The 13,181-nt window shown below is 49.2% G+C and overlaps 5 protein-coding genes across 5 annotated transcripts; 3 read left to right on the forward strand and 2 right to left on the reverse strand.

Annotated features, from left to right (window-relative positions):
* The first annotated feature begins 94 nt into the window (after positions 1 to 94).
* Positions 95 to 2,547, forward strand: EI97DRAFT_421544 (uncharacterized protein). Its single transcript, XM_033797058.1, has 3 exons — positions 95 to 376; positions 424 to 714; positions 766 to 2,547. Exons 1-3 carry the CDS (start codon positions 332 to 334, stop codon positions 2,386 to 2,388), a joined length of 1,959 nt encoding a protein of 652 aa, XP_033652417.1. The 5' UTR covers positions 95 to 331; the 3' UTR covers positions 2,389 to 2,547.
* A 98-nt stretch (positions 2,548 to 2,645) lies between these two features.
* Positions 2,646 to 3,804, reverse strand: EI97DRAFT_468463 (uncharacterized protein; the record flags this gene model as incomplete). Its single annotated transcript, XM_033801657.1, has 2 exons — positions 2,646 to 2,768; positions 2,820 to 3,804. The coding sequence occupies 2 exons, from the start codon at positions 3,802 to 3,804 to the stop codon at positions 2,683 to 2,685; spliced, it is 1,071 nt and encodes a 356-aa protein (XP_033652418.1). The 3' UTR covers positions 2,646 to 2,682.
* A 2,331-nt stretch (positions 3,805 to 6,135) lies between these two features.
* EI97DRAFT_434784 (uncharacterized protein) lies at positions 6,136 to 7,820 on the forward strand. Its single transcript, XM_033798714.1, has 2 exons — positions 6,136 to 6,736; positions 6,795 to 7,820. Exons 1-2 carry the CDS (start codon positions 6,349 to 6,351, stop codon positions 7,457 to 7,459), a joined length of 1,053 nt encoding a protein of 350 aa, XP_033652419.1. The 5' UTR covers positions 6,136 to 6,348; the 3' UTR covers positions 7,460 to 7,820.
* On the forward strand, positions 7,605 to 8,113 carry EI97DRAFT_91915 (uncharacterized protein). The gene has a single exon (XM_033803209.1). The coding sequence runs from the start codon at positions 7,750 to 7,752 to the stop codon at positions 8,035 to 8,037; it is 288 nt and encodes a 95-aa protein (XP_033652420.1). The 5' UTR covers positions 7,605 to 7,749; the 3' UTR covers positions 8,038 to 8,113.
* A 4,755-nt stretch (positions 8,114 to 12,868) lies between these two features.
* On the reverse strand, positions 12,869 to 13,167 carry EI97DRAFT_459843 (uncharacterized protein; the record flags this gene model as incomplete). Its single annotated transcript, XM_033801043.1, has 2 exons — positions 12,869 to 13,068; positions 13,140 to 13,167. The coding sequence occupies 2 exons, from the start codon at positions 13,165 to 13,167 to the stop codon at positions 12,869 to 12,871; spliced, it is 228 nt and encodes a 75-aa protein (XP_033652421.1).
* Positions 13,168 to 13,181: the final 14 nt, after the last annotated feature.

The following is a 13,181-nucleotide window of genomic DNA, read 5'->3' on the forward strand; positions in this document are numbered from 1 at the left end:
CATCCTGTACGTATGTGCCAAGACAAGGACCGGGATCCACAAACGACCCTGGGGAGGACATGGGCGGTGGCCATGGAGCAGAACTATGAATTCACAATCTTGCATACTTGGATCTAGCATTTATCAAGAATGCGAAATTTTCACTCTTCATCTTCAACTTCCGGCTTCTAAAGTGAACCGCATAATTGGTTTTCTTTCATGCAACTGCCTGACGTCGTGTGTGCCAAGTCTTTCGGTCCTAAGTTCGATTGTTTTGTTTCCAACGCCTAACCCACCCCTCTACCCAACTCAACACCACCGTCAATCTCCAATTCTCTATGATTATACAGACATGTCTTTTCACAGCGATATAAACGATAGCTATGAGGTTTATGACGTGAGTCCTCTTGAAGCAAGGCGGCGATAGGACGCTGACCCTTCCAGCTTCAGCAAACTTTGCGGACAACCAACCTTGAGCTAAGCCTCGCAGAAAGCAAGCACGCGGTTGAAATGATTACCAAAGATGAAGATATCAGACTGCTGCGTGTGAGGGAGTGTCTTCTGCAACATCAAGTGGACGATCTACGCGAGCAGCTCGACGAGGAACAGGCCCGTTCCGATGCTCTTGAATTGTCCCTTGAGGAGGCTATGGCATCACTAGACCAGTATAAAGCAGATTCGGAACAAACCAAGAACCAGATGCGCACACAAATACGGCAAACTGCAAACCTCAAGGTACGCGTCTGCTGCATCGATCGGTTGCAGGGCGTCCACTAACTTCGGCAGGCTGAACTGAGAGCTCTGGAGAACGCTACTGCCGATTCGGACAAAATATTATCCGAGAAGCTTGCCCTTACCCGCGAGTTGTCGTCGCTACGACCAGAAGTTGAACATCTGCGCGCCCAGGTCGAAGCGAACCAAGGGCTCCTCGCTGAGAAGCTATCGCTACAACGCGAAGTAACATCATTACAAGTTGAGCTAGAGAACGAGAAGCGCGCAACTGCACGGGCAATGGCTAAGCACGGAAAGAAGCTTGCTCAGGATGAGGAGCTCCGAGCCGAGTTGGAAGATGTACGCAAGGAGCTCGCCAAGGAGAAGAAGGACCGCCTGAGAGCAGAGAGTGCGTTGGCGAAGGCGGAAAAGCGCGCAGAGCAGGCCCAGGCCGACCTCGAGGCTCAACAACAGGAGACGGAGCAAATACAAGCGAAGCTGGACAAGGCGGAAAAGGCCGGCATGAAGACTAGCAAACGAGATCGGGCACGCGACGCTGAATTGGCTGAGCTGCGGCAAGAGCTGGAGCAGGAAAGAGCTGCGAGGCAGAAGGCAGACGAAGGTGCTAGGCCAGACAATGAGCATGATGCGGACGTAGAGACTCTGCGCAAGGAATTGGAGAAAGAAAGGAAAGCGCGAGAGAAGGCGGAGCTGGCGGCCACGAAAGGTGTACAACAGGATCATAGCGCTGTTGACGAACTCCGCCAAGAGCTGGATAAGGAGAAACGTGAACGCAAGGTAGCAGAGAAGGAGTATAGCAAAAAGATTGCCGAGCTGCAGGGGCGCATCACGGTGCTTGAAGATAAGCTGAGCGCGTTCCGTGACAAGCTCCGGACGACCAAGGAGAAGCTCAAGGAGAAGGAGGCTGAGCTGGAACAGATGCAGGGCAACGGGTCAACAATCAGATCTACCATCGAGGTTGCAAAGCCAACGAAGAATCCCAAGAAGCGCACCGTACACGCGTTCGATCCTGATTCTACCAATCTGGGAACTCCTGGAGACGGCCTGCGTAATAAGAGAGCCAGGCTGCCCTTACGTGCTGCGTCCGTATCTGCAATCGCCGAAACGTCCAATTTCTCCCTCACCCCACTCCTCAATCGGAAATCCGGCTTGTTACCTGCGGCTGCCAGTCCCATTGTTGAAGAGGAGGAGGACGGGAAAGCGGGAGTAGAGGCAGAGGGTACGCCTAGCGTAGCACCGAGCATGGTCGCAAAAAAGATCCTTCAGCACAAGCTGAAGCCGCTAGCTCCAGCTGCATCCAGGAAGGCCAATGCCAAATCAGCTCTGGAGAGGTCGGCTGAGGACGTTTCGATCCAGCAGGAGACCATTAAGAATGCACCTGTTTCCGTGCCCCTCAAGGATGGCGATGGACCGTCCAGCCGCCTTGCGCCCAAGCTCAAACAACGCAAGTCACTACTCTCCTTCGCTGCCTTCACCGAGGAGCCGGCTCCGGAGAAGAAGATGAAGAAGAAGATGAAGAGGAAGGTTGGGGGTAATGCCGCCCTTGGCAATGGGACATTGCTCGCCGCTGATGATGATGACGACGATGTACAAGGTCCACCGATCAGTGGGAGAAGTCTTTTCGCAGCAAGGGCATTGGGAAAGAATGGAAGGACCAACATGAGCTTCTTGAACTGAGCTTCAGTTAAGCTTCATAGCTTGACAAATAGTACACATGGGGCTTTGCACTTTTGGGCGTTTACAGGCACGTGTCATTGTTTGCATAAGGGTTCGCGGGATGGCTGGCTCAGTACAGATTTACAGATATGAGGTCATAAACGAATTCTTTTCGGCAGCTGTGCATTCCGGAACTCTCATAATGGTGTCATCAACGGTGCAGCCCATCCCCTGCGTACTAGCTCTCGCTCTTCGCGCTACATCTCTCCATTACTTCTCCTATTACTTCCTTCATCCCAATGACCTGCGTCGCTTTCAGTCAAACGACGCCTGACTTTCACAGCTGGACGAAAGAGTGGACTCGGTATCATAGATATCCCATTCATCTCCGTGGCTTCCATCTGTTTCAGAGTTAGACGACGGCCAAGACGACGGCCAAGACGAGGCCTCACACAAATCCTTCCTGGACTCAGGGGCGAATTCCGGCGATACAAATCTCTTCGCCCAGCCCTCTATCTCATCAGCGACTTCAAGCTCTTCCGGACGACCCCGAGGCCAATGAAGCCCAGGAGGACGACCTTCCGGGTAAAAGAACCCAATTAGACATCCGTCTTTGAAACACAGCTGTTCATCGAAACCCTCAATGAGCGAATGGGCCTCCCACTCCCCGAGCCTCTGCGGGGTCCAAGAGACTTTTCCATTCCCGGATCCCCTATCAAGTATGGTCTCGCCGAACAGAAGCACAGCGTAATGGCGATCGTATGTGAATAGGCGATCCTTAACCAGGGAAGCCACATCCTCTCTTTCCCGCCAAGGTTCCAGAAACTCTTCCAGGTCAGTGATGCGCGTTTCGAAATACAATTTCCATCCCCAATACCAATTATCGCACCCGGTCGACTGCCTCACCACCACGTCCCACAACATACCGAGTCCAATGCCTTGGGGGAATTCGTAGATTTCGAGGTTTTCGCCCGCGACGACTAGGAAACATACGTCCCCGCCCTGGAGTACCTCCTTATATGGAATACTTTCGTTGCTCTTGGTGGTGACAAATTGTAGCCTTTGGATAGGGTGCCCGGAGGGCGAGACCATGGGGATCTTGCGCCAACTCGCCTCTTCGCGCAGGTACCTTCTGCGTCGAGCTCGATTGCAAGCCCAGGGGAGGGCGTGGAATGGTGTCCATCCTCGCGGCTTCTCAATGGGTATGTTTTCCGGGCTAGCTGCTGAGCTGTCAAGTACTGGAGCGAAGTGCGACTGCAGAAACGAAGATATGGCGGCAGCGTGGTTTTTGCTTAAGGTTTTGAGGATATCTGTGACGATGTTGTTGATTGTGCGGCAGGTGCGACGAGAAGTGTAGAGGGATGGGAGGTCGATGTCTGCAAGGGCGCTGAGGATGAGACGGAGGAGTTCTGGAGGGATGGAGAGAAGTAGGGACATGGTGATGGATACTTTCTCGTCACCACGCACTACGAGTGTGATATGTGCGATGCCTTGACTGAGTGAGTCGGAGTGCAGGGTGAACGTCCTGCCCCAGCGCCCTGAGTTAACTTAAGAAGCCGTGCCGTTTTACTGCATAACCCCGTCCAGTTGAGTTAGGCTAGGCTCAACAAGGAAATATCAGACGCGCTCAAGCGGGGCAGTGAGCGTTCCGATTGGAGAATTCGCTTGAAGTCACATCTTGAAGGCAACAACGATACCTAAAGAGAGTCTTAGAGGATGCCGTTGCAGTAGGTAACATGGTTAAAGAAACGCTTTAATTAGTACCAGAATCCCTAGGACTTATATAAAAGCTCATTAATATCTCTTCAGCGTTCCGGAAATTCGTTGTTGATCCTACATAGGTAGCTTCAGTCAACTGGATAAAATTTTGCGGTTATTCAATGAGCAAGGCCTTTCATCGGTGCTTATAGCGCTCTTCTACCCAGACACATTAGTACCGTATTGTTCTGTTTGAACTGAATGGCTTGTTCGTTCGTATGAATGGGTAAAGGCTGTTCTGAGCCAGCGTTTCGTCAGATGCTCGTTTTATGAAGCGCGATGCGAGATGAAGAAAACTTTCTACGAGACACAGGACGTCAAGCTTATCAACACCTTTACGAACAGAGTGGAAAATAGCCAGGATAGTGGTTAAGGCATGTGCCTATGTGGCGCAGCTGGATAATCTCTGTGTAGTGACGCAACTTGCTTGTATAAACGCATTGCGAGTATGAAAAAGCACATGTCAGCCGTTTGCATTGATGGCCTTACCGAGGATATACATAGCTTAAAGAAAGACGAATAAAGTTGTAGGCTGAGCGTTGTTTTGGAACCCATAGCACGATTAAGAAACTAAATTTTTTGAACGCGGGTTTCCGAAAATGGTCCTATCATGGTTACATAATCTCGGAAAGACACGATATCTGAAAGACTAGTTGAATATGCTGGGATGAAGCAAATTCTACGTGATGGTAGAGATCTTTGGTGCTTCCCGTGGTCCAGCGTAATGGAAGAAACGAGCCCGCTGTCAGTCAAGCGAGAAGGCCCGAAATCAGGCGTTTTTGTGTTAATTGGTATGTAGTGCAAGGTTCCCAGATCTGTTGAGAAGGACCGAGTGCAAGCGGATCAGTTGCGGCATATATATGAGTGAAACAGCGCAGGATTTGGTTGCACCGTCCCAAGCTTGTTGGTGCCTCGCGAACAGCCTACATTTGTTGGACCGGTGGCTGGATGCCTAATGTGCCGACGACTTCCCGTACAATGATGTTGCCATTCAACTGGTGCAACCATAGATGGAGCATGCGTCATTTATTCCCTGGCTCCTTGACGCCAGTGCGGGTAGACAGGCACTAGTAGCGACAAATTATGGCTATGCTGCTCTGTGTCGAAGAAGATCTAAAGGGAACATTGCCTGGAGCAGTTGCCTACGCACGGAAAGCATCAGATATTCGTAACCAAGCTCTACCTAGACCATTCGAATATTAGTCTGGATTTCCGAAGGAGTCAAGATACAGCCCGAAGGCGAATATCCCAGCATTCCAGGGGTTGGAAGGGTCTCTCCGGTGAACAGTGGTAAATCAGTAAGTAGCCTCGGCCGCGCAACCTCTGACATCAACTTGCGGCAAGGAAAATATCTCTTTCAGTGGCAGGTTGATGCTCTTTCATGTGGCATTTGCACTGCGCTTGACTGTGCTTGACTGCGCTTTGGAGTATTGTTGGTGGCATCCCATTCATTGAGGCGAGGAACAGTGCCTGTAAGACGCCCCAGGACACATCACCATTGTCGCGCGACTCAGACACAGGAGAGTGCCCGATTGTGCCTCCCTTTTGCTGCTGTTGAAAGCGATGAGAAGTCATCAACTAGAAGAGGCAGTGCAGCTAGCTGTCCGAGATGGTGGTTTAAGGAAAAGGTACGGACAGTGCTCACCCTTAGTGACCACTAATAAGAACTCCTATTGACCTCATACTGATTCCACTATTCCGGCAGGGAGCGAAAGGAAGAACCGGTGAAGACGTATACGAGGCGATGGCAAGGCCATCGTATGATGATTGAACCGAAGCCGTGATGCCTTTTAGGCGAACCACAACCAGCGTGCCCAGCCTCAACCAGTGTCTCTCTTCCCGTACTCTGGCGAATGTGAGGTGGGCACCAGCCACACGTGCGCCACCCGTCGCCCCGTGCTGTGGACTCGTTTGGGATGGCAGCTTTCCGCCTTGTCGGAATGGATGAAAGCACAGCCCCGGCAAGAGCCTTGGCCTTGCAGGGAATCCACCACCTTCCCCGCCCACTGTATACCCTCGTGACATCCATGGATCCTTCTACAGTAATGTATAAGAGGACAAGTCGTCCTCAACGCTTCGGATAGTCACCTCATTTTCTGCTGTGTGTCTTTCTAAAACCACGAACGTCATTCCCCGGAAGCCAGACTCGGCTCGACCCCATCCTGTCGACTATTCATTCATATACAACCCCCAGATATCATCACGGCCATATCAACAAACACCATGAGCGACGACCACGGAAAAGCTCCTGCCCATATCAACGGTGGCAGCAGCAGGGATGTCCGCAGCGATGAGCCTTTGGTTAAGGTCCAGCCGCCCCGACGCGAGGATCTCCAGCCTTCATATGCCAAAATAATCAAGCCCGATACGCAAGAGGACAGCCACGGCTGGTATGGTGCTATGATTGATGGCCTGGGCTCTCTTATCGGTACTCTTGGAGCTATCCCATGCTGCATCTGCTGCCCGAATCCGTATAAACCCGTGTCGCAGGGAAATGTAGGATTGGTGACCAAGTTTGGACGCTTTACACGTGCCGTGGATCCCGGTCTTGTGAGAGTGAATCCCCTCTCCGAGCATCTCATTCAAGTCGATGTCAAGATTCAGATTGTTGGTACGTACAGCGAAACACATATGCTTCTACCTATCGTGACATTGCTAACCTCGCACAGAGGTTCCTCAACAAGTCTGCATGACCAAAGACAACGTCTCCCTCCAACTCACATCGGTAATTTACTACCGCATCACCTCCCCCCACAAAGCCGCCTTCGGCATCTCCAACATTCGTCAAGCCCTCGTCGAGCGCACCCAAACCACCCTCAGGCACGTCATCGGCGCTCGCGTCCTCCAAGACGTGATTGAGCGCCGCGAGGAAATCGCCCAGAGCATTCGTGAAATCATCGAGGAGACGGCAATGGGCTGGGGCGTAGAAGTCGAGTCCATGCTCATCAAGGATATCATCTTTAGCCAGGAGCTTCAGGACTCCTTGTCCATGGCCGCGCAATCCAAGCGCACGGGAGAAGCCAAAGTCATCGCCGCACGGGCAGAAGTCGAGAGCGCGAAATTGATGCGGCAAGCAGCCGACATACTCAGCTCTGCTCCAGCGATGCAGATCCGCTATCTCGAAGCTATGCAGTCGATGGCGAAGACGGCAAACTCGAAGGTCATCTTCTTGCCGGCGCAGAACCAGACGGTGCTGAACCAGCTGGCGCAGGCGGATGCGGCGGGCGAGGGACCCAGCAATTATAAGGCGGGCACCAGTGCGGAGCACGAGTATGGTCATGGGAATGAGGGGTTCCAGTCGGCGATCAACGCGAGGGTGATTGAGAATATGTGAGGGGACGGAATGAGGTGATGGAGACCGCTCCTACATCTGCATTTTCAGGCTTGAACCCCCTTGTCACGATTGCTCTGGAAATCTGGGATGTCGCTCATAGGTTTATGTTCTCGTTCTTTCTGTGTTATTCACGATTTTTCTACCTGAAGGCGTACCGGGAGGGAAGTGTGGTGGTGGACAAGGCGACATCTTGATACCCAGGTTTCTCTGCTAAATCATTCGTTTGCATTCTTCAGCTCTCGGTTATACTCTCGTGTTAATTATTAACTAATTATGGGACGTGATTTTGCATGCTTTGCCTTGCTCATTACGGTTCCTTATACGTAATGATATCTAACGGTGTGATCACCATCGTCATCACCAGCTGCCGGAATCATGCGAAGTCCACTTTTTGGCCTTTACGCAAATGCCCCATTTCCCTCATGAGATCTCAATCTTTTCGCGATCTTCGTCCGCTAAAATATATAAACCTTCTCCCCTCTTCAGCTGGTGCTACACCTCCCACTACCTTCTTTTACAGACCTAAAAACGGATCTGACGTTGAGATGTCTGTCCTTTTGCTTATCCGGACTTCCTGAAACCCTTGGGGTTATGTTCTTTTGCTCATGGATAAAGTATGGGGGTGCAGAGGTGGATTTTAATAGTTCTTCCGCGTACATTCGTTATCTAGAGACAGAAACAAGAGTTCATGCATATCTTCCAAGGTGACGAGATGGGGTGTTGGCTGTAATGGTCATTGTGGTCTCGGTGTTGATGAGAACAGTAATGATGGCGACCATTACACTTCACGCCTAGCTTGAAACTCCTCTAGGCATCATGTGCGTGTCCCAGCAGACGATCGACTAAAACACACGGTGTATCTTCAGCGTCTCTAGAAGTCTGCGAATATATAAAGCCCTCGCCTTTCACTACTTCGGCTTCTCTAGTTTGCGACAACGGCGCAGCTCATCAATGCAAAATCCAAGAACAAAAAAGGCATGGACCTAGCTGCTAAACTAGTGAGAGGTATGATGATGATTATCATTGTCGTTCTTCGCGGCGATATATTCAACGCTATTAAACATAGCAAATGTTCGACAATGAATTATGGAGCGGAAATGTTCTTAATATAGCTGGTAAGACGTAGGTGTGGTATAAATATGCCCTCCTAGGCACTTCTACTTCTTCTTCCTCTGCAGTACTTTATGAACACTTAGGATCAAATCACAAAGCTGTTTCCTCCCGGCCTATGTGCTCTTTGCGTCCCTTCTGCAGTTCTCAAAAAGGCACTCGTGTACACGACAATATTTAGCGATTATTTCCAGTCCTGTATCCCCAAGAAGCAGAATTCAGATCTTGGGGATTCAGGTTGAACAGGATAATGGTAGGCTGATGCGTAGCACTGTCATTACCAGCATCGTTATTATAATCATAATGCTAGTACACTGAATGTTACCCTCACTGTTATTCAGGTTTGATATATCGCTTATAGTTGCAACAAATATATTCATGCCTCTCTTTTGTCTGTTAACCTCTTCGTACAACCTCTTGCTTTTTAAATAAAACTACCCTTACATGCTCGCGTGCGCATGTGCCTTTTTGAGATAAGCGGACATCCCTCCTAAAAACTCTAATATGGCAAGCAATATTATTATATCAGAGTAATGACAATGACTACCATTACGCCTCAGAGAAACACCTTCGCTAGATCATCTCGCGAACATAATAAGCTTTTCTGGACATTCAAAACCGTTCGCTTCTCTTTACCGTTTCCCGCTACGGACATATAAATCTATCCTTCCTCCCCCCTGTGACTCTACAGCATTATGCTGGCCTTCTTGTTAGATGCTAAAACATGGCAAAGTCCATTCTATGTCGTTTTCCCCTCTGTGACCTTTTTCGAATCAAGAGTTTGATCCCCATGTTATTCTTGGCTTGTATTGCGCTGACAATCAAGATCTAGAGAGTGTTATGTCGTCTCTCTTCTTGCGTACCTATGTAGCTGTGGTCTTGGAGCTAGCAAATTCGAAACGAAGGTGACGGGAGTGCTTCGATGTTAGAGGAAAGAAGGTAATGCTAATATTCGCCATCACATCGCTTACCCCATGATTCCAATTCCGAAAATGTGGACACATGCTTCGTTCGAAATCGCAGTTTGTAGTACTCATCAAAATAGTCCAACTGAGGCGCAGAAAGGTATAAATGCCCACTCTCGCCCCGTCATTTGCTAACTCTGCAACAGCCTCGAGAATATCTAGAAGAATTCTTGAAGAGAGGCATCATGTTTGTCTTCTGCCTTCTTTTCCTAGGAATAGATTGGAAGGAGCATGCTCATCGGCACTTGATTTTCGCGAACATGCAAATCAAGGGTGACATGAAGAGCTAGCACTGTACTAGTAGTAAATCTGTTGATGCGTATAACCATCACCACTTCTATCGAAATCTAGCGTTCTACCAACAGTTCGCATGTTGTTGCCTACATTGCGTCGCGATTTGCATGTCCCTACATCCGCGACAAGTATAAAGGCTCACTCTCTCCTCGACAATCCTTCTTACTTCTCTCCAACAAATTACTAAAAGTCCCGGGCGATGTACATGATGTCTTGTCCTCTGAGTTGGACGGATTATGCACATGGGAGTTTCTTCGGTTCGGGGGTTCTCAGAATGTATCGTTAGGCGGCTTCAAATCGATGAGCTTTTACATGCATGTGCGGGAGGGTTTTCGCCGTTTGTATGTGCCTTTGAGTGAAGTTTTCAATTCAACTACATCATGACCAATGTTCTTCTTTCTGAATCAGGCAGACATGTACTACGAGGATCTGAATTTTGAAGGCTCATGGTCCCGGTGATGATAACCTCCACTTTACCCTGTTGTCCGTCGAGTCTTATTGCGCCCCAGAACAACAAAGTTCGATGAATCGAAGGAGCTTCTATGCTTGATTGTGCGACCACTGCATATGGCTTTTCGTATAAATATCCACTCCCACGCTCGTCCATTCTCCTCCCCTGCACTTCAATGAATGATAAAACACTATAATTCACTCTGCGGAGTGTGTATGTTTCCCCCTGAGTTCGTCCCCCGCCGCACTTCACGCACCCTAACGGCACACATACATCCGCCTGTATCGATTTTCTTAATGTTATGCTTCCTGTGATTATCCCCGTAGGTTTCACACGGATGCACCTTTAACGTTCGTTGCATCTTGGTAGAGCCCCAGCCTGCAGCGAATTCTAGAAATATAAACGCCTGACTTCCACCTAGTTTCTATTTCTTCCCCTCTATACCTATTAAAATCCACTACCTTCAAAAAACGATTGACATCTACGTCATGCTAATGAGGTGTAGCCGGAGCTAGGTTTAATGATTCACCAAAAAAGATAGCAAGGGTATGAATGTTCTGCGGGCTTTTCCGTAGGTGTCTTTGAAAGGAGGCTTGTGCCAGAGTCTGATAGATGGATGTTGGAATTTCAGAAGGTTCGAGAAATGGATTCCAAGAATTCCCAGGAGAGTCATTCGTAGGGACCCGCACAGTCAGGCAGAATCAGTCAAGGATAAGTCCAAGCGTTGATATGCGCGCTACGTGAGATTCCCCGTGCGAGTTGTGCGGAAAAGGCAAATGATGCATATGACGGACATCGTCAAATATCACCATCGCCATCATCAACTTCAAGTTTACGGCGAACCCTAACCTGTTTCTGCTACCCTAGATCGTAGACTTATATAACCACTTGGAAATGGTGAAGTATATAAGATCCCGACAAACCCAGAACTACCCTACACACTCGAGTCGCAATTGAATCAAGGACGTGGAAGCAGAGGCACATGTGGCTGCGCCTTTCCAAGTGCCAAAAATTGATACGTATGGGCCATGTTGACGATCGAAGCTGCGAGGGTATTCACGTGCTAGACTGTCTACTCATTGCCGTTTTCCCTCTCTTATAGTTCTTTGGAGACTTGATAATGACGTTCATCACCGTATTACCATTCCACGGCTTCAGTGTTCTACTGTGTATATATAATCACTTTCGCGCTAGGCCACCATACTCAGTTACTTCCAGCTCTTCAGTTCCGCAACACCGACGACGGAAATAAAATACTTCATGCGTTCCTACTCCTATACCTCACTCAAAACCTATCTCATCAATCTACCACGCGAAATCCTATCATCGAATACAAAAAGTGCAAGTCCATCGTCTTCAACCTGTTCATGGATGTCTGAAGGGGAGATAAGCTACCCTAGTATATACTGCACAGCATTACCACCACCACCATTTGCGAATATGCCAAGTTTCCAAAAATCTGTGTAGAAGAAAAAGTATGCCAAAGTTCCGGAATTCTGTGTGTAGATAAACTTCCCCCTCTTACTGTCGGCTCCTTCACGCAGTCGGTTTTTCCGTCACGTACGCATAGGCAAATTCAAGATTGAGCAAAAGGAAAAGGGAAAGGAAAAGTATATAAACGCGAGCAATGTTCTACGTCTTCGGTCTTTAAAGCACACGGTGGAGGAATATGTTGTGCAGAAATAGAGCCAATGGTCCTAAGGTATCTCTTGTTTGCGTGCTCCGTATTTCCCCTGTGAAAGATTTCGGCAATTCAAAAAGCGAGCAGCCCGCTCCCACCACTTATGAACATCTGCTCTCTTGTACATATCAGGATATGATTCCCAAATATGACAAGTACAAAGGACGAAGACTCCTGGCACCGCAGAATAAGACACAAGGCCTACAAGGATAACATTGAATAAATATTTATTTCTTCCCTAACTTACTCATCTACACCAGCAAGCAACAGCTTAACCACTGAAGCTAACAACAAAAGCTCCCCTGCAAATCATAGAAACATCGAAGATCAACTATCGAGGAAGAAGGCGAAAGAGAAGAAGCCAAAACCCCCACCAACGTAGAGAAAGAGCAAAGGGGTATATCTCCGCCATGCAAGAAAGGCGCAAGCCTCTCGATGCCACACCATCACGGTCTTCCCAAGCCTCTAAATAAAGATGCAGCCAAAGGCATGATAGACACGAAGCCGGAGATGATAGAAGAAATGGTGCTGCGAATGCATGCAGTATGCAGTTTTTCAGAATGCGTCGAATCCGTATCTGTCAGAAGGAGCGAAGGAAATAGAAAGGTGTGTGTTGGCGTGAAAGGGAGTAGTAAAATTGTTGTTGTATGTCCGTTACGTCGTCAGTTGAATTGTTGCAGAGGAGCGCACGCTTTGCCGATGTCGATGTCGGTGTCTGAAAGCGTTGATGCGGTGCGATGCGATCCATAGATGGCCGTGGTCTTGTGTGGAACCTCCATCCCTCATCTCGTAACCCCACAGGGGTAAATCGAATTCTGCTCGAAGTGCCGAGCGAAGCATCGGCACTGATCATGTCCCATTCTTCTCTATCTCAACCATCCACCATCTCTTCCTACTCCCAGCCACTTTCATCTGCATCCTGTCACCAGCTCGCGTATCCTCACGCTCGCGCCTTTGCTCCGCCGACTCCCATTGGTGCCGTTCGATTTGGTCGAGGTGGGCGAGGAAGCGTAGATGTATTCGCCGTCGACGTATTGCGCGTCGCTGTAGAAGGTGGTGCGCTTTTCGCGGCGGGTGTAGCGTTGCTCGAGGCGGTAGAGTTCGAGTTCTGCGTTGAGGGGGAAGTGTTAGTAGTGGGTGCGGTGATCTCCGTGGGTGGGAGAAGGCTGGGGAGCGTACTGTATTGCAGCTTCTCGATGAAACCCATGGTTGATGTTTGTT

Source organism: Westerdykella ornata, assembly GCF_010094085.1.
Source record: "Westerdykella ornata strain CBS 379.55 unplaced genomic scaffold EI97scaffold_17, whole genome shotgun sequence".
Taxonomy (NCBI): Eukaryota; Fungi; Ascomycota; class Dothideomycetes; order Pleosporales; family Sporormiaceae; genus Westerdykella; species Westerdykella ornata.